Source organism: Mytilinidion resinicola, assembly GCF_010093595.1.
Source record: "Mytilinidion resinicola strain CBS 304.34 unplaced genomic scaffold BDZ99scaffold_2, whole genome shotgun sequence".
In the NCBI taxonomy this organism is placed as follows: Eukaryota; Fungi; Ascomycota; class Dothideomycetes; order Mytilinidiales; family Mytilinidiaceae; genus Mytilinidion; species Mytilinidion resinicola.
In genome coordinates this window covers 2,351,665-2,373,740 of record NW_022985438.1, presented here as the reverse complement: position 1 = coordinate 2,373,740, position 22,076 = coordinate 2,351,665, and the positions used below count along the sequence as shown (strand labels likewise).

Sequence of the window (22,076 nt, the reverse complement as noted above, 5' to 3'; positions counted from 1 at the left end):
AAAAGTCGTTGAAGCACTCCAAGCAGTGGCAAGACAGGTGTGGACATAAGATGACTTTTTGAGTGTGCCACTTTCTTCCCGCCTAGCGTGGCTCGATATATTTTTGATATAGATCTCGATTCTGTCGCGGAGGCTTAAACAGATCAACACCGCACTACACAATGGCGAAACGAAAGCAGCCGAAAGATCACGAGATACTCGAGGATGCTCCAGCTGGAAACGGCCGGGGCAAGGACGTGGAGGACGAGAGCGACGATGTACAGTACATTTATCTCAGTGCGACCTTATTCTGGTGATTGACGTCAAATCTAGGATATGGACATGCTCGATGTAGACTTCGAGTGGTTCGACCCGCAACCAGACGTTGACTTCCACGGCCTCAAGACCCTCCTTCGACAGCTATTCGATGTCGACGCGCAATTGTTTGACCTTTCCGCGCTTGCGGACCTCATACTATCACAACCACTGCTTGGATCGACCGTGAAAACAGATGGAAACGAATCGGACCCATACGCCTTTTTGACCGTTCTGAACCTGCATACACATCGGGTGAGGCGCATAGGATATAGCGGGTTGGGCATGATCTAACAGGTGCTACAGGACAAGCAAGTCATCAAGGATCTCACAGAATACCTTCTCACTAAATGCGCCTCTATCCCGCAACTGCCGGAGCTCCTCGCACCAACGTCTAGTGCGCAAGTGGGGTTGATCCTCACGGAGCGGTTCATAAACATGCCAGCCGAGATCGTCCCGCCAATGTACAATATGTTGCTAGAAGAGATATCCTGGGCTCTTGAAGAGAAGGAGCCTTACGAATTCTCACACTATCTTGTCCTCTCGAAAACGTACACGGAGGTGGAGTCTAAGCTGGACCAGGAGCATAGCCGGCCTCAGAAGAAAAAGAAGAAGGACCCTCAGCTTGAGACGTTCTACTTCCACCCCGAAGACGAAGTCTTACACAAGCATGCAATGGGCAAAGCGAACTTTGACTACACGAAGCAAGGTGACGAAGGGGCAGCGGACGCAAAGCGCGCATTCCAGGAGCTGGGGGTGAGGCCTCAAGGCCACATGATCTTGCTAGAAGGTGGGAAGTTTGGGGCCGCCGTTAAGGCAATCAGCGAGTACTTGGCTCCTCAGACATAAATTCAAAGCGTTGTCACGAATATTCCGATCAAGTCTAGAAGGTGCATTATGCTTTGCTCCAATTAAGGCTCCATTATTGAAAAATGGTCGCACTGAAGTATGCAGCAAGATCATGATATCCAGTAGGGTTTAATAGCTGCATCACCATGTGACTTTTCCCGAAGCCCTTCAGTCGATGGACCAAATCTCCACATCGCCCTTCCACCCGTCTTGAATCCCAATGCCCTCCAACACGCTCACCGTCCTTGGCCACGGCACCCCAAACCGCGCCGAGTTTATTTTGCACATGCGCACCTCCGCAACCTGATTCCCATCCTTTTCCTCGCCTTTGACCTCGTCAAGTAGTGCTCGTAACGCCGGGCCTGTGTTCGCAAGGATCTGTGCCGGGCTATCTTTCGCGCGTCCAAACCGGGCACTGGTGAACAGGCAGCCAATCCAGTGTTGGGGCGCCTTGGGGTTTGTTTCACAGGGTGGTATAAGGAGCGCTGTGCCAGTACGAACGTTTCTGGAGAGGCAGTGGGCGCGATAGGCTTTGTAGGCCTCGGGGTACCGCTCCTTGAACGCGGCGGCAATGCCAGCGCCCCAGCTGCCTTGAGTGTTGCAGGCGTGTATGAGGAGAGCATTTGGAGGCGCTGCAAAGATGTCGCCGATGTGTGCGGTTAGGGTGAGGTTCTTCGGCTTTGCAGGCGTTTCTGGATTCGAGGCCTGCTCGGCTGGCGCTGCGTTGGTTGTGGCTTCCTTCATCTCTGATGCAGGTGGGGTTGAGGTTGGCTCCTGCGTATCAGTAGACATGTTGAGTGATGTGCTGATCCAGGCCTGGTAGAGTTTTTGTATACCGTCTCGCGGCTGTTGGGTGTGCTTCAAGATATTAAAGCTGAACAGATTAGGCAGACGCCTTGGACAGCTACTGTGACTGGCCGGTTAGTGTTGGGTGAGGATGTGAGTAGGATCATAGATGTCCAGAATCAGATAGTCCTAGTAAAATCGTAATGGAAGTCACTGAACGTCAGTTTACTGTCTGCGGTCTCGTCCTAGATGATGGTGGAGGGAAGGAAGTCTAGAGGTGGTGAGAGACAGTAAGGGCGCACCGGCCAATCACAGGGCAGGTTAAGGAATCATCACTCCAGCTCCGCGCAGCCGGCTTTTCCCTCGCATTGACGACCTCCGACTTTCAACCTCCTCCCATCGCCGCCACCGCCCTCGCACTCTCCTCTCCGGACCCTCGCCATGCCCGCCCTCACTACCGCATCCCGTACGCTCGCGCGTTCGTGGACCGCCCACCAATTGCCCGCCGTGCGCGCCTCCTGCTCGGCCATCCAGACACAGACCCGTTCTGTGTCCGAGGTCTCGACTACATCGTCCTTCGACTCACCCTTCAAGGGCCTGGGCAGCTCCCAAGGCACGACCAAGATCCCCAGCTTCGCAAAGTACAGGAACAAGAGCGGCGAGAGTTCGACGAAGGTCTTCCAATACTTCATGGTCGGCACGATGGGCGCCATCACGGCTATGGGAGCAAAGGCGACCGTGCAAGGTTCGTGGAGCTTTTATCGATGGAAAAACGGAGTCAATTGGCTTGGAATTGGCTGTGTGGACGGGACTGGGGACAATGGGGGCGCACAATTGATGGACTGGACGGGTTTATGATATACATGGGAGAGGAGGGCTAATAAGACATCACTCGCAGACTTCCTCGTCAACATGTCCGCCTCCGCCGACGTGCTTGCTCAAGCCAAGGTCGAAGTCGATCTCTCTGCCATTCCAGAGGGCAAGAACGTAAGCCACACACCCTATACATCGCCATTCGTCTTTCAGGAAGCTCACACATTGTTCAGGTCATCATCAAGTGGCGAGGCAAGCCCGTCTTCATCCGCCACCGTACCGAATCCGAGATCCAAGAAGCTGAGGACACCAAGTGGGAAGCTCTACGAGACCCGCAGCCCGACTCAGATCGTGTCCAGAAGCCGGATTGGTTGATCATGCTTGGTATGTTATGGGTTTCTCCATAGAACGCTCTACAAGCTCTATCACGCTTGTGCACGCCGAGATATACCAAGTTCATTACTGATTCTGTTTGAAATAGGCGTTTGCACACATCTTGGATGTGTCCCCATCGGCGAAGCCGGCGACTTTGGCGGCTGGTTCTGTCCTTGCCACGGTTCTCACTACGATATCTCCGGCCGTATAAGGAAGGGCCCCGCGCCACTAAACCTCGAGATTCCTGCGTACGATTTCCCCGAAGAAGGAAAGGTTGTCATCGGTTAGAATTGGCCACTTGTATATTAGCGTGCCCGAGACAAGATTTTGGTGGGAGGGGGGATTGTGTTGATAGGTGTTCTAGACCATATGGAATTCTGAAAGTTCAACATCTCATTATTGCACTGACTTGAGGGTAAACCGCGCGGCCAGAGTGTATTTTTACTTTCATTGTCATCTCTTCGGCCTCAGCCTCCAGGGCGTGACATGATATTGTCACTGCTCCTGGTCTATCAAAGGAGGGCCCTTCGATGTGACAAACACAACCCAAACTCCATATCTCGCCCTCGCTCTAAGCCTAATTTCTGTAACTCCGAAAGTTCGAGCACCCTTGCCCCCGTGTACGATTTCGGTAGTTTTGCATTCACAAATCTACGCATGCGTCCCGTTCGTGGTCGCGGCAGGGGACTGTCCGATTTCCGCTGCTCCGTTGACTTTTGGGCCCCGCATCTCCATCTCCAACTGAACCGCAGCCTCATCGTCTCCTCGTGGATTGGATGGCTCAGGCCGATCTACTTCCATGACATCAGAATCGCCTTCATCGTCGTCTCCCTTTTCGTGGCCGTTGCGAGCATCCGACGAACTGTCCGCAGTGCCGTTGGTCCCGTTCACAGGGGTCTTAGAGCCCGCGGCACTGCTCTCGCCATTGAGCATGGACGCTTCGGCCTCTTCTGCGGCGGCTTTGGCGGCCTTCTGCTCCTTGAATTTCTTGTACGGCATGGTCTTGGGGACAACGTCCGCGAGAAAGTCCAGATTATCGACTCGTGCAACCGCGCTTGCTGTTTGAAGGAGGTTGGTCAGTACAAAAGCGCTGATTATTAGTAGCGGTTTACAGAGACTTACCGACGTCTCGATACTGGATGTTTCGACGAGGCTTCCGCTCTGTCTTCACGACCGTGTGGGTTTGCTCGGCGAGATACTGGATGAACATCTCTGTCGCGAGCGCGATGACGAAGGCGCCATTGTTGGAGCATGAGCCGACTTCTTCATCTGCACTGATGATCTTCTTGACGCGGGCGACTATTTCGGGATTGTCAGCGCCAGTCAACAACTCCTCTTCGGAGCCTTCTGGGGAGACAATGCTTTATAGGAAGTGAACATAGTGGAATGAGTCTGCAAAGAGACAACCAGACGAGGAGATTGAACCCATTATCCGTAGCGAGTGAGATTTTATAGTGATAAGAGAGGGGGGTTTAGAAGGGTGTGAAACAACTGTAGGGGATTGGTGACATTCTTAAGGAAGTCGGTGAGCAGATTGCCCATTCACAATATATCGATGATGTGACAAGACGCAATTAGACTGTTGAAAGTAAAAAACTTACGTGGTAACGACACTGTACCCAGAGTCTCCCGAGGCGGAGCGATTGGGGTGTTGTTGTAGGGCATGGCGAAGACTGTCGAGGTGTACTCTTAGGACTGCTTCACGGCCGAGTAGAGGAAGGAAATGCGAGTAGTAGAAAGTCGGTATCACGGTGATTTAGTTATATAAGGCAGATCTGACGGTCTTGACGCGTGACTTCGGTTCGTATCTCGTTGCGACGCGTACGAGACAGTACGGTGAGTGGTTGGTGGTGGGGAAGATTAGGGTTGCTTTGTGTGGCAGAAAGCGGAGTGGCGCAGCTTGCAAGGGCACCTCCGAAGAGCTTCAACCTCGAGGACGATTACCTATGCACTCGCACTCGGATAACGGCACTGTAAAAGCGGCACGCAGGCAGATTCAACGAAGATCGAAGTGCACACGATGCGATGAACCGCCGATCGAGCTCAAACTCTACAGGCCGCCAACCATTGCGCAGTGGATCCCATACTCCGTCCGCTCGCTCGCTCACCCGGCGAATATCTACTTTCTCGAATGCGGAGCAAGGAGATGACCAAGCTGCTACCACTACGGAACATGCGATCAAGGAGGAGATCGAGGAGATCAAAAGATATGAGGTACGCTTGGAGTTCCAACGACTTTCAAGAATCATAACTGACCATACCTAGGATTTTACCACAATAGGTAGCCCGATCCTAACACCTGAGCATCCTTACGAACATACACTAAGCAATTGAAAGACTGGGTCCAGGATGCTGCGCGTGAACAAATTCGGCGAAAGGCACGACGTCAAGAGACGGCTGGGTTCTTCGAGCGAGAGGGAGGCATAGGGTGGAGAAGGAAGCTATGGGAGTCCTACGATGCTGGCCAGGCATGGATTGTAGTTACGCTAGTCGGTATGGGTCATGTTGCCATTCCGAAGAGATTCATGGAACTGAATGGATATAGGATTTGCAATCGGACTAAACGCGGCCTTTTTAAACATAGTCACGGAATGGCTATCTGATATCAAGTTAGGACACTGTACCACAGCGTTCTACCTGAATGAGAACTTTTGCTGTTGGGGAGCAGAAAACGGTATGCAGCCTGTGACTCACACATAAGGTTAGAACTGACAGGACCAGGATGCCCCGAATGGAAACGGTGGAGTAGTTTCTGGTTTCTCAACTATATCTTTTACATTATATTTGCTGTATGGCTCATAGGATGCTTTGGGTTCAACAAGCTGACCATTTCAGGCTATCTTTGCAATCACGGCTGGCGTGCTGGTCAAAGCATTTGCACCCTATGCGGCCGGATCAGGCATTTCAGAGATTAAATGCATTATTGCCGGTTTCGTCATGAAAGGCTTCCTCGGCGCCTGGACGCTCCTCATCAAGTCTATTGCTTTGCCTCTTGCCATAGCCTCTGGGCTTTCCGTAGGCAAAGAAGGGCCAAGTGTGCACTATGCCGTCTGCACCGGCAACGTCATTTCGCGATTCTTCAACAAATACCGAAGAAACGCTGCCAAGACTCGTGAGATCTTGAGTGCTTCTGCAGCAGCGGGTGTAGCGGTAGCTTTTGGCAGTCCGATAGGAGGCGTTTTGTTTTCGTTAGAGGTACGCACCTCATCGACGTAACATCGCTACTAGCTAATGTGCCGCTAGGAAATGTCCAATTATTTCCCTTTGAAAACTATGTGGAGGAGTTACTTTTGTGCCCTCGTGGCCACAGCCGTCCTAGCGGTAAGTCACGCCGACTGGCCTGCTTCTTCAAAGACTAAGAGTACATTCAGGCGATGAACCCTTTCCGAACCGGCCAGCTGGTTATGTTTCAAGTGAAGTATGATCGCGACTGGCATTTCTTCGAAATCCTGTTCTACCTCATCATTGGAGTGTTTGGTGGACTTTATGGCGCCTTCGTTATCAAGTGGAACCTGAGAGCTCAGGCTTTCCGCAAGAAATACTTGACGAAGTATCCAATCTTGGAGGCAACCGTCCTGGCAGTGATCACGGCTATTATCTGTTATCCAAACATGTTCCTTCGAATCGACATGACGGAGAGCATGGAAATCCTCTTCTTGGAATGTGAGGGTGGGCATGACTATGACGAGTTGTGCGAGTACGTTAACCCTCTCTTGGCCTATCTCTTCAACTTTCTACTGACTTCGAGCAGTCGAAAAAACCGGTGGCGAATGATATTTTCGCTTGCTATAGCTACTGTCATTCGGACACTGCTGGTCATTATATCGTACGGCTGCAAAGTTCCAGCTGGCATCTTCGTGCCATCTATGGCGATCGGTGCCTCTTTTGGACGCATGGTCGGCATCTTCGTGCAGTATCTCCACGAATCGTTCCCAACCTCTGCTTTCTTTGCGGGCTGCCAGCCTGATGTTCCTTGCATCACTCCAGGCACATATGCTTTCCTTGGCGCCGCTGCGGCACTGAGTGGAATAATGCACATTACAGTGTCTGTTGTAGTGATCATGTTCGAGTTGACCGGAGCTCTGACCTATATCCTGCCAACTATGGTGAGTAATGCCTCCTAGGGTCTCAGCAAAAGGCTAATGGACTTGTAGATTGTCGTCGGTGTTACGAAAGCTGTTGGAGAGCGGTTTGGTAAGGGCGGGATCGCTGATCGCGCCATCTGGTTCAATGGCTTTCCATTCCTTGACAACAAGGAAGAACACACTTTCGGAGTTCCCGTGTCTCAAGTCATGACACCGAATGTTGTTGCCTTGCCGGCTGCTGGTCTTGAAATCCGCGCGATAGAACGCATCATGGCGGAGAACAAGTTCCAAGGCTACCCAGTCATTGACGACGTTACATCAAAGATACTAATCGGCTACGTCGGTCGCACGGAACTGAGATACGCGATCGACCGAGCGAAGCGGGACCAAATGGCTCCCGGACATGCGAAATGCTATTTTACGTCGACATCTGCCTCTACAACAACACCGTCGTCTTCTATGCCGTCGGTCACGTTTGACACGATGGCGGCCACTTCTGCGCAACTAAATGTCGACATGTCGCGCTTCATGGACCCTACCCCGCTCTCGGTGCACCCTCGCCTACCTCTGGAGACAGTCATGGAGCTTTTCAAAAAGATGGGCCCCCGGGTCATTCTCATAGAGTACCGCGGCCGTTTGACCGGCCTTGTCACCGTCAAGGACTGCTTGAAGTATCAGTTCAAGGTGGAGGCTCAGGAGAACCCGCGGGACGACCGCACACTGAATGAAGGGCAGGAACGTCTGTGGAGTGTTATGCATCGGGCTGCGGTCTGGGTTGACGTCAGGATCAATGAGTTGAGACGGAAACTGGGAATCGGAGGCGGGCCAGGGATTCAGCTTCATAGCCCCATTAGTCAGACTAGCTCGATGGACAGAGGGCAGCACAGTGCTGAAGACGAGCGGCCGTCGATAGAGCTCGAGGACCGCCCGCGTGGACGAAGAGGTCCAGATCACGTGGATGTTCGGTAGTTAGATTCCCCTCATAACGAACAATGAACAGTATAGAGATGATGGTTATCTGCGCCTCTTACGTGTCTTTGCAAGAAAACTCACCGTACCGGCCGTTTAACATCTCAACAATGCCTGCAGCAGCCCGTCGGATATGCAGGGGAAGCGTTAGATGACGGCTTGGCGCATGAGGCACGTGCGGGCCCTCGATCGCGTCTCTCCGCGTTGTTTCAAGGCGTTGACATTATTTTTGACAACATCACCCTCCATCACCTCCACCCCTCCTCCGCCGCTATACTCGAACCTCACCCTTATACGGCCTCCTCTCACCATCCGGGAAGTGTCGAACCACATGTCGCCCTCTGGATACTGCGCCTAATCTCAACATGGAGGTGGCCCCTGGAGCCACCAACGGCGTGCACTCCTCCCCGAGTTCCTCCCCTCCGACGATAGACCCCCAGGTCATAGTGAACCATCTCGCCCGGCTCTTAAAGGTCACATTAGGAGCCTCAGATGAAGACCTCTCTTCGCTGGGCAGTCTGCTATCACCCCTGCGTCTGCAGGATACTTTGCAGCGGTGTACACGATTCGCTCTCGAGTCACAGGAGGCAATATACGTGCAGAAGGATGTCGTAGATGCTCCCCATATAGATAGTCTAGACGGAACTTCAAGTAAGCCTATCGACGTCGCATCCAAGCTCTCGCTGACGAACATCCCAGGCGCCCTTTTACATTACACTTACGTCCTATCCACGGAGTTCTCTTTCTCACCCGCTTGCTTCGCCTGCATTGCTATAATCAAATCCGTACAGACCATCGATCCCGGACTACCGATAAGTGACCAGGTCACGATAGTCAATCTTCCTGGAATCAGAAGCCTCAGTAATGCACCCTCCTCGCAAGGCCAGGTATCCAATCCTTACGAAGCTCTTTATTCTGTCGTGCGCTTGGCACTGACGCCTTATCTCAATGAATCCACAAAAAGCCAGCAAGGCCCGCCAGGCGTCTGGGGGGTAAAGGGGGACAATGGAGCGCGGGCGACGGGAATACCTGGAGCGAAGAGGAAGATGGCAGAGCTGGAGCAGAACCTTAAGCAGTTGCAACAGGATATCGATATTCCGGAACTGGTCTTGCCACTACATCCCATAATAGCTTCCGCCCTAGACTCTGCTGAACAGCGAGCCGTGAAGCCAAGCCCAGAGCTTATACCTGCTGCAGTCCTCGCAGACAGCACGTTCCTGAATGGTCTTCAATCAACTGTGAACGGCTGGATCAAATCAATCCAGAGCATAACGAAGCATACTCGGGATCCAAGTAGCGGCACCGCAGCTCAGGAGATTACTTTCTGGATTTCTATGGAATCCCGCCTCGAGGATATTGAAACACAACTGCGAAGTGAAGGTGTACGGCTAACTCTCGATGTCCTCAAGAATGCGAAACGATTCCAAGCCACCGTGAGCTTCAGTGCAGATACCGGTCTGAAGGAAACTACAGATATGGTTCAGAAGTACAATCAGTTGATGCGGGATTTCCCTCTGGGTGAATTACTCACGGCAACTTCATTGCGGCAAGTGGAAGATGCAATCGCGCAGATCTTTGGCCACATGAACAAGAAGCTCCGCATATGCCCATATCCTGTTCGTCGAGCGCTTCCACTAGTTGAAGCCATCTCCACGGAGGTAGATATTCGCTTGCACATTCTCCTCCAGGGCAAATATTTGATGCATTTGGACTACCCAGAGTTCCAATCGATCATGGAAGATTCCGACCGCATATGGCGTATTTGGGACGAGAATGTCAAAGAGTTCACGAATGTTGCCCGTGAAGTGACCAGGAGGAGAAATGAGAAGTTCATACCGATCAAGATTGCTGCTCGTCACATCGACACCCAGGATCGCCTGAAGTATATTGGGACCTTCCGCAAGAATCATGAACAGTTACAACGAACCATTGTCAACGTTCTTGGTTCCAGTGCTACACCGAAAGCCGTGACCGATGGCTCGCAGCGTCAAGAAGCGGTTATCCTCGAGGAGATTGGCGATGTTGACGCTGTCGAAGAAGTAGCTCAGGCTTATGCCGTTCTCAAAGACGTTGATGTTCTAGATGTCACTCCGAAAGGTACGAGACTCTGGGTACAGGCTGAGCAAACCTACAACGACCGTACTTCGCGCGTTGAAAATTCTATTATTGCTCGGCTTAGGGATCGTCTGGGGACCGCAAAGACTGCAAACGAAATGTTCCGCGTCTTTTCAAAATTCAACCCCCTATTCGTGCGGCCAAAAATTCGAGGAGCCATATCTGAGTACCAAACCCAGCTCATCGACAGCGTCAAGAACGACATCTCGGCTTTGCACGAGCGTTTCAAGCAGCAGTATGGCAATTCCGAGGCACACGCGATGGCACAATTACGAGATTTTGCACCCGTTTCCGGCGCGGTCATCTGGGCCCGCCAGATCGAGCGGCAGTTAGACGGTTACATGAAGAAAGTGGAAGACATCCTCGGAAAGGACTGGACCTTGCATGCAGAAGGCCAAAAGCTTGAGGCCGAAAGCACCATGTTCAGGAGGAAACTCGATACGCGACCCATATTTGAATCTTGGCTTCAAGACGTTGCGAGGCGAAAACTGTCTATTGCTGGCCGCCTCTTCCTGATCTCTCGGAATAGGGCTGCTGGGAACTCCCTTGAACTAAGCGTGAACTTTGACGCTGCTATCATTGCTTTGTTCAAAGAAGTTCGGAATTTGACATGGCAACGCTACCAAATCCCCCACGCGATCAACAACATCTCGAAAGAGGCCAAGCGGGTATATCCCTACGCCGTCAGCTTGATGGAGAGTATTCGGACTTACTCGCAGACCATCAAACAAATCGAAGAAATGCCAGAAGTATCGATGCTGCTTAATGGGTATCTAAACGACACTCAGAGTCTCATTGTCAAGGGAATACCTCTCAAATGGGAGTCATTCGTTCACGCCTACGACCTACACATCCGACAAGGCCAATTCGCACCTTCCGATCGCGCTGGGAGTTCGTTAAGAAAAGAAAGCAAGCACGTTCAATTTGTCCGAGATTTCGCTGATGCCACTTCGAAGCTTCAATCAAAAACTGCGAATTTATCACAGGTGAATTCCACTGTGGAAAAAGCGCTCCAGGATCTTGAGACCTGCCCCTATGGAGTAGAGTCTTTCCGCACCAATCTGGAATTCATACAGAAAGCTGTCGATCACCTGAGCTTAGAGAGTTATGCCAACCTTAACATCTGGGTCGCACAACTTAATTCGAGACTGGAGTCTATTCTATTGACACGACTTAATAAGGCTATCGTGGAGTGGATTGAAGTTTTCAGCAACGTAGAGAGCACCGAACGCCGAAATACAGTCCATTCTACCGACTTGGTAGATCCAGGAAAGCAGCTACCTAAGATGGCAAACCTTGTCCACGAAATCACAATGCGTAATCAGCTCATATACCTCGATCCGCCTTTGGAGTTCGCCAGAGCTAGTTGGTTAGATCAGCTACATCAATGGCTTGGCATAATATGCACATTGCAGAAGGTCAAGGCTTCCCGCTATCATTTGCAGTTGCAAGCAACAAACGACGCGACGTCCTCCCAATTCTCTGATCTCCCAAGTCGATGCACAGAGTCGTTAACTTTAGTCTACGGCGTCGTCGAAGAGAAGATACGTGCAATAGCGGATTACGTGGATAAGTGGCTCCAGTTCCAATCGCTGTGGGATCTTCAGTCAGAGCACGTATACGAAGTCCTCGGAGATGACCTCTCCCAGTGGCTTCAACTTCTGCATGAAATTCGCAAAACTCGAGGAACTTTCGACACCTCCGAAGTCTCCCGCTCCTTTGGATATGTGACAATTGACTACGAGCAGGTACAAGTCAAGGTCAATGCCAAATACGATCAATGGCAGCACGAGATTCTGCTAAAGTTCGCTTCGAGACTGGGGACTCATATGGCGCAGGTTTTCACCGAGATCGAGACGGCACGGAAAGCTTTGGAGGGCCAGGCACTCGAGGCATCATCAACGACTCAAGCTGTTTCCTTCATTACGATTGTGCAACAATCCAAACGTAAAGCCGACGCTTGGGGACCGGACGTGGAAATATTCCGCCAGGGGCAAACTGCTCTCAGCCGTCAGCGGTGGCAATTCCCAACTGACTGGCTCAACATGGAGCAGATCGACCATGAATGGACAGCCTTCAACGACGTTCTAGAACGAAAGAGCAAGATCGTTAATGATCAGACTGATGCTCTCCGCGCCCAAATCATAGCTGAAGACAAGGTTGTGACCCAAAAGATTGCGGACATCACATCTCAGTGGGCTGAAGAGAAGCCAATATCTGGCACTATTCCCCCAGAACAAGCCGCCGCAACACTCCAACACTTCGACACCAAGCTTTCAAAACTTCTCACTGAGTCCACCAATATAGCAAAGGCAAAGGAGGCACTCGACATTCCCGCGTCTGCAGATAACATGTTGTCTGCGCTTCTGGAAGAGGTCCAGGACTTCACGTCGGTCTGGTCTGCCTTGACCTCGATCTGGAACAGCCTGAACGAGCTCCGGGATATGCTATGGACAAGCGTACAACCACGAAAGCTGCGATCTTCAATCGACAACCTCCTGAAGTTGACGAAGGACATGCCCAGTCGCATGCGCCAATATGCCGCATTTGAACATATTCAGAACGTCCTTCGACAGCTTCTGAAAGTAAATCCGCTGCTTAGCGAACTGCGATCGGAAGCAGTGAGGGAGCGGCACTGGGTGAAGATCTTCAAGCAATTGAAACCCAACAAGAGATATTCTCAGCTGCAACTCACTCTTGGAGACGTGTGGGACCTCAAACTCTCTGCTACCGAGTCTATCATCCGAGGCGTAATTACTCAAGCCCAAGGAGAAATGGCGTTAGAGGAGTTCCTTCGGCAAGTCCGAGATACCTGGCAAAACTACGCATTGGAGCTTGTCAATTATCAAAACAAATGTCGTCTCATACGCGGGTGGGATGACCTCTTTGCCAAATGCAGCGAAAACCTCAACTCTCTCCAAGCTATGAGGCACTCGCCCTACTACAAAGAATTCGAAGAGGATGCCTCAGCGTGGGAAGAAAAGCTCAACCGCGTTCATGTGCTCTTTGATGTCTGGATAGATGTTCAGCGCCAATGGGTTTACTTGGAAGGCGTTTTCACAGGGAACGCTGACATCAAGCATCTTCTACCCATGGAATCCTCTCGATTTCAAAATATCAACTCCGAATTCCTTTCAGTCATGAAGAAAGTCTCCCGGTCTAACTTTGTTTTGGATGTCTTGGCAATCTCAGGGGTACAAAAATCGCTTGAACGACTAGCGGAACTCCTGAACAAAATCCAGAAAGCTTTGGGAGAATACCTCGAGAGGGAGAGAGTATCGTTCCCACGTTTCTACTTTGTGGGCGACGAAGATCTCCTGGAAATTATCGGTAACAACAACGACACACTTCGGGTCGCTAAACATCTACGAAAAATGTTTGCGGGCATTAACGGTCTCGTCAGTGACGACAATTCCACTATCCTCGGTTTTACTTCCAAAGAAGGAGAGCAAGTGATACTCCGGAAAGAAATTTCCCTAGCCAAGACTCCTCGTGTCAACGAATGGCTAGCAGCCCTTGAAACAAATATGAAGATCGCTCTTGCAGAGCTGCTCCACGAGGCAGTTTCCGAATTTACCGATCTCTTCGCCGCTGAACCTATGGATGCTGCCGCCTTCGAGACATATATCGCGAAGTTTCCAGCTCAAATCGTTGTTCTCGCAACTCAAGTATGTTGGACTTCATCAGTAGAGAGGTCTTTACAGCAACAGGGTACCTCGCTGCCGAATCTATACGACAAGCAAGTGAGCGCACTCAAGCTCCTTGCCACCGCCGTTCTTGGAGACTTGGAGATTATCCATCGAAGGAAATGTGAGCACCTCATCACCGAATTTGTCCACCAGCGAGACGTCATTGGTAGGCTTAGAAACGCTGGCGCCCAATCTCCAAATCACCACTTGTGGCTTCTCCAGATGCGTTATGTCTATGAACCAGAGAAGGAATTGATGCAGCGTCTGAAAATCAAGATGGCGAATGCAACTCTCGATTATGGCTTCGAGTACTTAGGCGTAGCAGAACGTCTCGTTCGGACTCCTCTTACCGACCGCTGCTTTTTAACCTTAACCCAGGCCTTATGCCAGCGACTCGGAGGATCCCCATATGGACCGGCAGGAACAGGTAAGACTGAGTCCGTCAAAGCCTTGGGTGTCCAACTTGGTCGATTCACCCTTGTGTTCTGTTGCGACGACACCTTCGATTTCCAGGCCATGGGCCGTATATTCCTCGGTATCTGCCAGGTTGGTGCATGGGGATGTTTCGATGAGTTCAATCGACTCGAGGAACGCATTCTGTCGGCTGTATCGCAGCAGGTTCAGAATATTCAATTGGGTCTAAGAAAAGGTGCCTTGGAAAACAAGTCTGAGATTGAGCTGATCGGACGACAACTTCGAGTAAACCCTGACACCGGAATTTTCATCACCATGAATCCCGGGTACGCAGGCAGATCCAACCTTCCGGACAATTTGAAGAAACTGTTCAGAAGTGTTGCTATGTCCAAGCCAGACAAGGAGCTTATCGCCGAAGTCATGCTTTATTCGCAGGGTTTCTCTCGCGCCAAGGAATTGTCGACTCAGGTCGTTCCATTCTTCGACACATGTCTTGCCAGCTTGTCTAAGCAAGCCCATTATGACTTTGGTTTACGGGCACTGAAAAGCGTTCTTGTCAGCTCCGGTGGATTGAAACGAGCACGGATCGCCGCCCAAGGTGGATTGCCGGACGAGGATATAATCGAGCCGCAGATTATCGTTCAAAGCTTGCGAGAGACTATGGCTCCGAAGCTTATTGCCTCCGATGTCGAAATCATGAAAGAGATTGAAGCAAAATCCTTCGCAGGAGTGGAGTACATTCCTGCGCCTCTCGATAAACTGGAGCAAGCGATTCGCGATTCTGCCGCCGAATCTAAATTTGTGGTGAGCGACTCCTGGATGACGAAGATTCTGCAGTTGTATCAAATTCAAGCTCTCCATCACGGTGTCATGATGGTTGGTTCATCAGGATCCGGGAAGTCGGCAGCATGGAGAACACTTTTATCAGCGCTCCAGCGCGTCGAAGGAACTGAAGGCGTCTTCCATGTTATCGATCCAAAGGTTATGTCCAAGGAGAACCTCTATGGCACGCTGGACAGCACAACGCGAGAGTGGACCGACGGTCTTTTCACCGGCATCCTGCGTAAAATTGTCGACAACCTTCGTGGCGAAGATACCAAACGACACTGGATTGTCTTTGACGGCGATGTCGATCCCGAGTGGGTGGAGAACTTGAACAGCGTGTTGGACGACAACAAGCTTCTCACACTTCCCAACGGAGAGCGTCTCAATCTCCCATCGAACGTGCGCATCATGTTCGAGGTCGAGACTCTGAAATATGCTACTTTAGCAACCGTTAGTCGATGCGGTATGGTCTGGTTTAGCGATGACACGGTGAACGTCGACATGATGATCTCAAACTATATCCAGAACCTACGAGAAATTGTTTTCGAGGATCTGGAAGACGACTCTGTTGCCCCAGGCCAGCTATCACAGAAGATTCTCACAGTTCAGGGTCAAGTCGCTGACTTCCTCCAAATCAAGTTGACGGAGGATCGATTTATCGAAAAGGCTCTCAGCACGGCTCGCAAGTTCAAGCACATCATGGAGTATACCGACATTCGCGCATTGAATACCCTCTTCTCACTCCTCAACAAGAGCTGCAGGTCAGTCTTAGAGTATAATGTTCAACACCAAGATTTTGGCCTAGACGATAGCCAAATCGAGTCGTATCTGTCGAAGAAGTTGTTGCTTGCCCTAGTCTGGTCCTTGGTCGGCGATTGTCCCCTGGCTGAGCGAAAAGGCTTTGGCGATATTGTTGCGAGTTTGACGAACGTCGAAATTCCAATCTTGAACGAGGCCACCTCTCTCATCGACTATGACGTCTCCCTACCGCAAGCAGAGTGGATGCTGTGGCAGTCTCAGGTTCCAAACGTAGAGGTGAATACGCACTCCATCACTCAGACGGATGTGGTCATTCCAACCCTTGACACTATCCGCCATGAAGATGTGCTATACTCTTGGCTTGCAGAACACAAACCACTACTACTTTGTGGCCCTCCTGGATCTGGAAAGACCATGACTTTATTCAGCGCCCTGAGGAAGCTACCTAACATGGAGGTGGTGGGCCTCAACTTCTCCAGTGCGACTACTCCTGATTTGCTCATCAAGACGTTTGAGCAATATTGCGAATACAAGAAGACTCTGAACGGCGTACAGCTCACTCCAACCCAAATTGGCCGCTGGCTAGTTATCTTCTGCGATGAAATCAACTTGCCAGCTCCAGACAAATACGGGACCCAACGGGCCATCTCATTCCTCCGACAGCTTGTCGAGCAGAACGGTTTCTGGAGGACGTCCGACAAGACATGGGTCACTTTGGACCGCATCCAATTCGTAGGAGCATGCAATCCGCCCACTGATGCTGGTCGTACGCCGATGGCTTTGCGCTTCCTCCGCCATGCTCCTCTAATTATGGTCGACTACCCTGGGGAACTTTCGCTACTTCAGATCTACGGAACATTCAACAGTGCCGTCCTCAAAATCATTCCGTCACTACGAGGGTATTCAGAGCCTCTAACGAAAGCCATGGTCCAATTATACGCAGAATCCCAGAAGCGATTTACTGCTGAGATCCAGCCACACTACGTCTACTCGCCTCGAGAACTAACGAGATGGGTTCGTGGTGTTTATGAGGCCATTCGACCCCTGGAGACCTTGACGGTTGAAGGCTTAGTCCGGATCTGGGCGCATGAGGCGCTTCGACTTTTCCAGGATCGACTCATTGCAGAAGAAGAGCGTCAATGGACAGATGAATGTGTCCATCGTGTTGCGTTGGAGCATTTCCCAACTATCGATGAGCAGCAAGCACTAGGTGGTCCGATTTTGTTCTCGAACTGGCTCTCTAAAAACTATGTACCTGTACACCGAGACCAGCTTCGGGATTTTGTCAAAGCCCGATTAAAGACTTTCTGCGAGGAAGAAGTTGACGTACCCCTGATCTTGTTCAACGACGTTCTCGAACACGTTCTCCGCATTGATCGTGTATTCCGTCAACCTCAGGGCCATTTAATTCTCATCGGTGTCAGTGGAAGTGGGAAGACAACCTTATCCCGCTTTGTGGCCTGGATGAATGGGCTGAAGGTCTACCAGATCAAAGTGCATGGTAAATACTCCGCCGAGGACTTTGATGACGACCTACGCAATGTTCTTCGAAGATGCGGCTGCAAAGGAGAGAAGATCTGTTTCATCATGGACGAATCTAATGTCCTTGACTCTGGATTCCTTGAGCGCATGAACACCTTGCTTGCCAATGCTGAGGTACCCGGCCTGTTCGAAGGAGATGAGTACGCATCTCTCATGACGGCTTGTAAAGAGGGTGCGCAGCGACAAGGCCTTCTCCTAGACTCTCAGGAAGAACTTTACAAATGGTTCACGCAGCAAATTGTGAAGAACCTCCACGTCGTCTTCACAATGAACCCGCCAGAGGAGGGATTGTCGTCCAAAGCCGCCACGAGTCCGGCCCTGTTCAATCGATGTGTTCTTAACTGGTTTGGAGACTGGTCTGATCAAGCTCTCTTCCAAGTCGGCTCCGAACTCACACAGGCCGTCGATTTGGACCGCGCGAATTTCTCTGCTCCCAGCAGCATACCAGTTTCTTATCGTGGGCTCGCTTTGCCACCATCACATAGGGAGGCCGTTGTTAATGCTATGGTGTACATTCACTATTCCCTCCATGGCTATAACAAGAAATTGCAGACTCAACAGAGCAGAGTTACATATCTTACGCCGAGACACTTCCTCGATTTTGTTGCGCAGTACGTCAAATTATACAACGAGAAGCGAGAGGACCTCGAGGAGCAACAGCGACATCTCAACGTGGGTTTGGAAAAGCTACGCGAAACTGTGGACAAAGTTCGCGATCTGCGCAAGAGTCTAGCTGAGAAGAAGAGTCAACTGGAGAGGAAGGATATTGAAGCCAACGAGAAACTGCAACGCATGCTTGCCGATCAACAAGACGCTGAGCGACGAAAGGTGGAGGCCTCTGAGACCCAGGCTCTCTTGGAGAAGGCGGAAATAGAAATTGCGAATCGCAGAGAAGTTGTAATGAACGATTTGGCAGATGCCGAACCAGCCGTTATTGAGGCTAAGAAGAGCGTTTCGAACATCAAGCGACAACATCTTACGGAGGTTCGGTCTATGCAAAAGCCTCCAGTTGGTGTCAGACTCGCCCTTGAAGCAGTCTGCACTCTCCTGGGTCATAAGGTGGATGACTGGAAGGCGATCATCGCGATCGTGCGAAAGGATGAGTTCATTCACAACATCATCAACTACGACAACGAGAAACAGATGACTCGAAACTCTCGCATAAAGATGCAGAATGAGTATATCTCAAACCCGGGCTTTACGTTTGAAAAGGTCAATCACGCCAGTAAAGCATGCGGTCCGCTTGTACAGTGGGTTACAGCTCAAGTCAAGTATTCCGAGATCTTGGACAAAGTTGGACCCTTGCGCGAGGAGGTCGGCCAGCTTGAAGAAGACGCCCAACAGAAGAGACAGGCTGCGGAGGATACGAGGGAGGAAATCAAGGCGCTTGAAGACAGCATCCTGAGATACAAGAAGGAGTACGCAGCACTGATCAGTGAAACCCAAGCCATCAAGTCCGAAATGGAGAGAGTTCAGTCAAAAGTCGATCGAAGTGTCCGTCTGCTCGACAGTCTATCATCTGAACGTATTCGCTGGGAAGAGAGCAGTAGGTCTTTCGAGACCCAGATTGACACTATCGTTGGAGACGTTCTTGTCGCCGCTGCCTTTATCGCCTACGGCGGCTACTATGATCAACAGTATAGGAAGTCTATGATGGACGATTGGTTACATCACCTATCTCTTTCTGGCATCAGCTTCAAAGCTCACAATCCGGTCACGGAATACCTCTCCACTGCCGACGAGAGGTTGACATGGCAACGCAATACTTTGCCTGTAGATGATCTATGCACAGAGAATGCCATCATTCTCAAGAGATTCAACCGATATCCTCTAATCATCGATCCTTCTGGCCGAACAGTCGAATTCTTACAGAACGAATGCAAAGACCGCCGGCTCACTGTCACCAGCTTCCTCGATGACTCTTTCACGAAACAGCTTGAGAGTTCGTTGCGGTTTGGTAATCCAATTCTTATCCAGGATGCGGAGCATCTGGATCCTATCTTGAATCATGTCCTCAACAAGGAGTACCAAAAGACTGGAGGTCGTGTTCTTATCCAGCTCGGAAAGCAGGAAATTGATTTCTCCCCCTCATTCAGGCTCTATCTTTCTACTAGAGATCCTTCGGCAACATTCGCCCCCGACATATGTAGTCGAACGACATTCGTCAACTTTACGGTTACCCAGAGCAGTCTGCAGACTCAGACACTCAACGAAGTCTTGAAGTCTGAACGACCGGACGTGGACGAGCGGCGGTCCAATCTCATCAAGATGCAAGGAGAATTCAGCGTGCACCTGCGGCAACTAGAGAAACGCCTGCTTCAAGCTTTGAACGAGTCCCGCGGAAATATTCTGGACGATGACCACGTCATTCAAACCCTCGAGACCTTGAAGAAAGAAGCCGGAGAGATCACCGCAAAGGCAGCCGAGACTGAGGGCGTCATGACAGAAGTGGAGAACATCACGCTGCAATACACCGTTATCGCTCGATCTTGCTCCGCGATCTTCGCTGTGCTAGAACAGCTGCATCACATCAACCACTTCTACCAGTTCTCACTCAAGTACTTCACGGATATCTTCGAGGCAGTCCTACAACGCGTCAAGATACCGGGCCAAGCTGGGAAACCCACAAACCGCATCGATCACATCCTCAGTGAACTCTTCGTTGATGCATACCGTCGCACATCTTTGTCACTTCTGCAGAAAGACCGCGTCATGCTCGCCATGCTTCTTGTTCAAGCCTCTCCATACAAATTGGACAAGAGTCTCATCGATCTAATCCTCGACAAGGACTTGGAGGGAGTCGACGTCTCAACGGAAGTGGACCGCCGGGATGAAGTCCTGGCACGCGCCAGCAAATTGCCTCTCTTCAAAAACGATATAGAAGCGATAGATGCTACAGCCTGGGACCACTTCCTAAGTGAAGAGCTGGCAGAGGACTTCGTACCCCAGGCTTGGTCTGCGGATGTAGAACGGCTCGATCGACACCTTCGATCGCTGGTACTTGTGAAGCTCTTCCGAGTTGACCGATTTGTCCCGGCCGTGGAACGCTTCGTTGCAGAGGTGTTTGGCGAGGGCCTCATGGACTCGAGCGGTGACCTGAGCGATATCGTCAAACAAGTCACAGCCAGGACTCCAGTTGCACTCAGCTCTAGTCCCGGATTCGACGCAAGCTACAAGGTCGACAACCTCGTTGAGAGGGAGCACGCCACTTGCACCAATATCGCCATGGGCTCCAACGAAGGAGTTGCAAGTGCGGACAAGGCCATCAGCAACGCCGCCGCCACAGGATCCTGGGTCCTCGTCAAGAATGTTCATCTGGCCCCAACGTGGCTCCAGAGCTTGGAGAAGCGACTCGATTCGCTCAAGCCTCACCCGGACTTCAGACTGTTCTTGTCAATGGAGTCCAGCCCGAAGATCCCCGTCAATCTTCTCCGTGCATCCCGAGTCTTGTCATACGAGCAACCAGCAGGAATCAGAGCAAACATGAAGGACTCGCTCTCTTCCATGGCAGAACGGGCCACGAAGCAACCAGTAGAGAAAGCCAGAATCTACCTCTTGCTCTCTTTCCTCCACGCCGTTGTTCAAGAGCGACTGCGGTACGCCCCTAGCCTCGGCTGGAAGGGCTTCTGGGAGTTCAACGACAGCGATGTAAGTCTAACCAGTCACCATATAATATTCACACACTAACAAGATCTCAGTACGAATGCTGCGCCTTCGTGATTGACACCTGGATCGACTCCGTCGCCCTCGGACGCACCAACGTCGCACCCAAGAACATCCCATGGGAGATGCTCCGCACCCTGATCACGGAAATGTACGGCGGCAAGATCGACGACGAGCACGACTTCCGCGCTCTTACCCAGCTAGTGGACGCCACAATGACGCCCGCCGCGTTCGAGGAGAACTTCATGATTGTCAAGGACAGCGAGCACAGTCGCGGCTTGGAGCTGCCAAGCACGACCGGCTGGCGCGACTTCATGGGCTGGGTGCAGGGCCTGCCAGAGCGCGAGCCGCCTACGTACCTCGGACTGCCCGCTAATGCGGAAAAGCTGCTGCTGGTGGGGCAGGCGAACGAGATGGTGCGGAATCTGGGGTTGATCATGAATATGCTCGATGAAGGGGAGCAGTTGATGGCAGAGGCGGAGGCTTGAGTCCACAGCGGCTTGGGGGCTCAAATTTGACCTTATTTTCTTTTGTTTGCTTTTGCTGGTTCAGAGAGGTTTTAGCACCCTCTTTCTGTTTCTGTTCTATATCCATTACTGGCTCACGGATGGTGGGAGGCGTGACTGGGATTGCATTGGGCCAGGCTTCCTTGAGCATGGGGAGTTACAGGAGTATTGGTTCTTTGGCCGAGAGAGCGAGGGAGAAGCAACGGAGAGGAAGAGAGGAAGAACAGATTATACCCGGGGGCGCTCGTGATATGTTCAAAAAAGCATATCCTAGCGCAACCAGCTCAGATCACACAAATTCTTTTTTTTTTCTTTTCCCTTTGTATTTTGATAGCTTGCACAGTTTGTTGTACTAGATTGTAATTCAAAGAAACTTTCTTCAATATCTAACA

General features: G+C 51.2%; 7 protein-coding genes across 7 annotated transcripts; 5 read left to right on the top strand and 2 right to left on the bottom strand.

Annotated features, from left to right (window-relative positions):
• Positions 1 to 156: 156 nt before the first annotated feature.
• Positions 157 to 1,227, top strand: BDZ99DRAFT_136275 (uncharacterized protein). The gene is made up of 3 exons (XM_033712646.1): positions 157 to 262; positions 313 to 549; positions 601 to 1,227. Exons 2-3 carry the CDS (start codon positions 316 to 318, stop codon positions 1,141 to 1,143), a joined length of 777 nt encoding a protein of 258 aa, XP_033583414.1. The 5' UTR covers positions 157 to 262; positions 313 to 315; the 3' UTR covers positions 1,144 to 1,227.
• BDZ99DRAFT_458320 (uncharacterized protein) lies at positions 1,181 to 2,178 on the bottom strand (the record flags this gene model as incomplete). The annotated part of the gene is made up of 1 exon (XM_033718887.1): positions 1,181 to 2,178. A coding segment is annotated over exon 1 (517 nt), but the record flags the coding sequence as incomplete, so codon positions are not given.
• A 15-nt stretch (positions 2,179 to 2,193) lies between these two features.
• BDZ99DRAFT_136256 (uncharacterized protein) lies at positions 2,194 to 2,879 on the top strand. Its single transcript, XM_033712645.1, has one exon. The coding sequence runs from the start codon at positions 2,371 to 2,373 to the stop codon at positions 2,785 to 2,787; it is 417 nt and encodes a 138-aa protein (XP_033583412.1). The 5' UTR covers positions 2,194 to 2,370; the 3' UTR covers positions 2,788 to 2,879.
• On the top strand, positions 2,551 to 3,697 carry BDZ99DRAFT_458319 (cytochrome c reductase iron-sulfur subunit). Its single transcript, XM_033718886.1, has 3 exons — positions 2,551 to 2,916; positions 2,976 to 3,126; positions 3,224 to 3,697. Exons 1-3 carry the CDS (start codon positions 2,842 to 2,844, stop codon positions 3,403 to 3,405), a joined length of 408 nt encoding a protein of 135 aa, XP_033583411.1. The 5' UTR covers positions 2,551 to 2,841; the 3' UTR covers positions 3,406 to 3,697.
• On the bottom strand, positions 3,478 to 4,983 carry BDZ99DRAFT_458318 (uncharacterized protein). Its single transcript, XM_033718885.1, has 3 exons — positions 4,719 to 4,983; positions 4,240 to 4,416; positions 3,478 to 4,175 (listed from the first exon to the last, which is right to left on the bottom strand). The coding sequence occupies exons 1-3, from the start codon at positions 4,780 to 4,782 to the stop codon at positions 3,769 to 3,771; spliced, it is 648 nt and encodes a 215-aa protein (XP_033583410.1). The 5' UTR covers positions 4,783 to 4,983; the 3' UTR covers positions 3,478 to 3,768.
• Positions 4,984 to 5,054: 71 nt separating this feature from the next.
• On the top strand, positions 5,055 to 8,171 carry BDZ99DRAFT_494268 (uncharacterized protein; the record flags this gene model as incomplete). Its single annotated transcript, XM_033723298.1, has 10 exons — positions 5,055 to 5,331; positions 5,383 to 5,398; positions 5,455 to 5,610; positions 5,663 to 5,791; positions 5,839 to 5,906; positions 5,953 to 6,312; positions 6,361 to 6,438; positions 6,489 to 6,814; positions 6,869 to 7,223; positions 7,272 to 8,171. The coding sequence occupies exons 1-10, from the start codon at positions 5,143 to 5,145 to the stop codon at positions 8,169 to 8,171; spliced, it is 2,577 nt and encodes an 858-aa protein (XP_033583409.1). The 5' UTR covers positions 5,055 to 5,142.
• Positions 8,172 to 8,536: 365 nt separating this feature from the next.
• Positions 8,537 to 22,075, top strand: BDZ99DRAFT_433692 (cytoplasmic dynein-like protein 1 heavy chain 1; the record flags this gene model as incomplete). The annotated part of the gene is made up of 3 exons (XM_033717409.1): positions 8,537 to 8,822; positions 8,871 to 21,163; positions 21,214 to 22,075. 3 exons carry the CDS (start codon positions 8,537 to 8,539, stop codon positions 21,664 to 21,666), a joined length of 13,032 nt encoding a protein of 4,343 aa, XP_033583408.1. The 3' UTR covers positions 21,667 to 22,075.
• Between the last annotated feature and the right edge of the window lies 1 nt (position 22,076).

Bases quoted from the DNA above. Each gene is read 5' to 3' on its own strand.
- BDZ99DRAFT_136256 (XM_033712645.1), top strand. From the start codon at position 2,371: ATGCCCGCCCTCACTACCGCATCCCGTACGCTCGCGCGTTCGTGGACC.
- BDZ99DRAFT_458318 (XM_033718885.1), bottom strand. From the start codon at position 4,782: ATGCCCTACAACAACACCCCAATCGCTCCGCCTCGGGAGACTCTGGGT. The intron at 4,417-4,718 runs GTAAGTTTTTTA...ATCCCGAAATAG, and splicing joins GGGTACAGTGTCGTTACCAC to TCGCCCGCGTCAAGAAGATC. The intron at 4,176-4,239 runs GTAAGTCTCTGT...TCCTTCAAACAG, and splicing joins CATCCAGTATCGAGACGTCG to CAAGCGCGGTTGCACGAGTC.
- BDZ99DRAFT_136275 (XM_033712646.1), top strand. From the start codon at position 316: ATGGACATGCTCGATGTAGACTTCGAGTGGTTCGACCCGCAACCAGAC. The intron at 550-600 runs GTGAGGCGCATA...CAGGTGCTACAG, and splicing joins TGAACCTGCATACACATCGG to GACAAGCAAGTCATCAAGGA.
- BDZ99DRAFT_458319 (XM_033718886.1), top strand. From the start codon at position 2,842: ATGTCCGCCTCCGCCGACGTGCTTGCTCAAGCCAAGGTCGAAGTCGAT. The intron at 2,917-2,975 runs GTAAGCCACACA...CACATTGTTCAG, and splicing joins CCATTCCAGAGGGCAAGAAC to GTCATCATCAAGTGGCGAGG. The intron at 3,127-3,223 runs GTATGTTATGGG...TGTTTGAAATAG, and splicing joins GGATTGGTTGATCATGCTTG to GCGTTTGCACACATCTTGGA.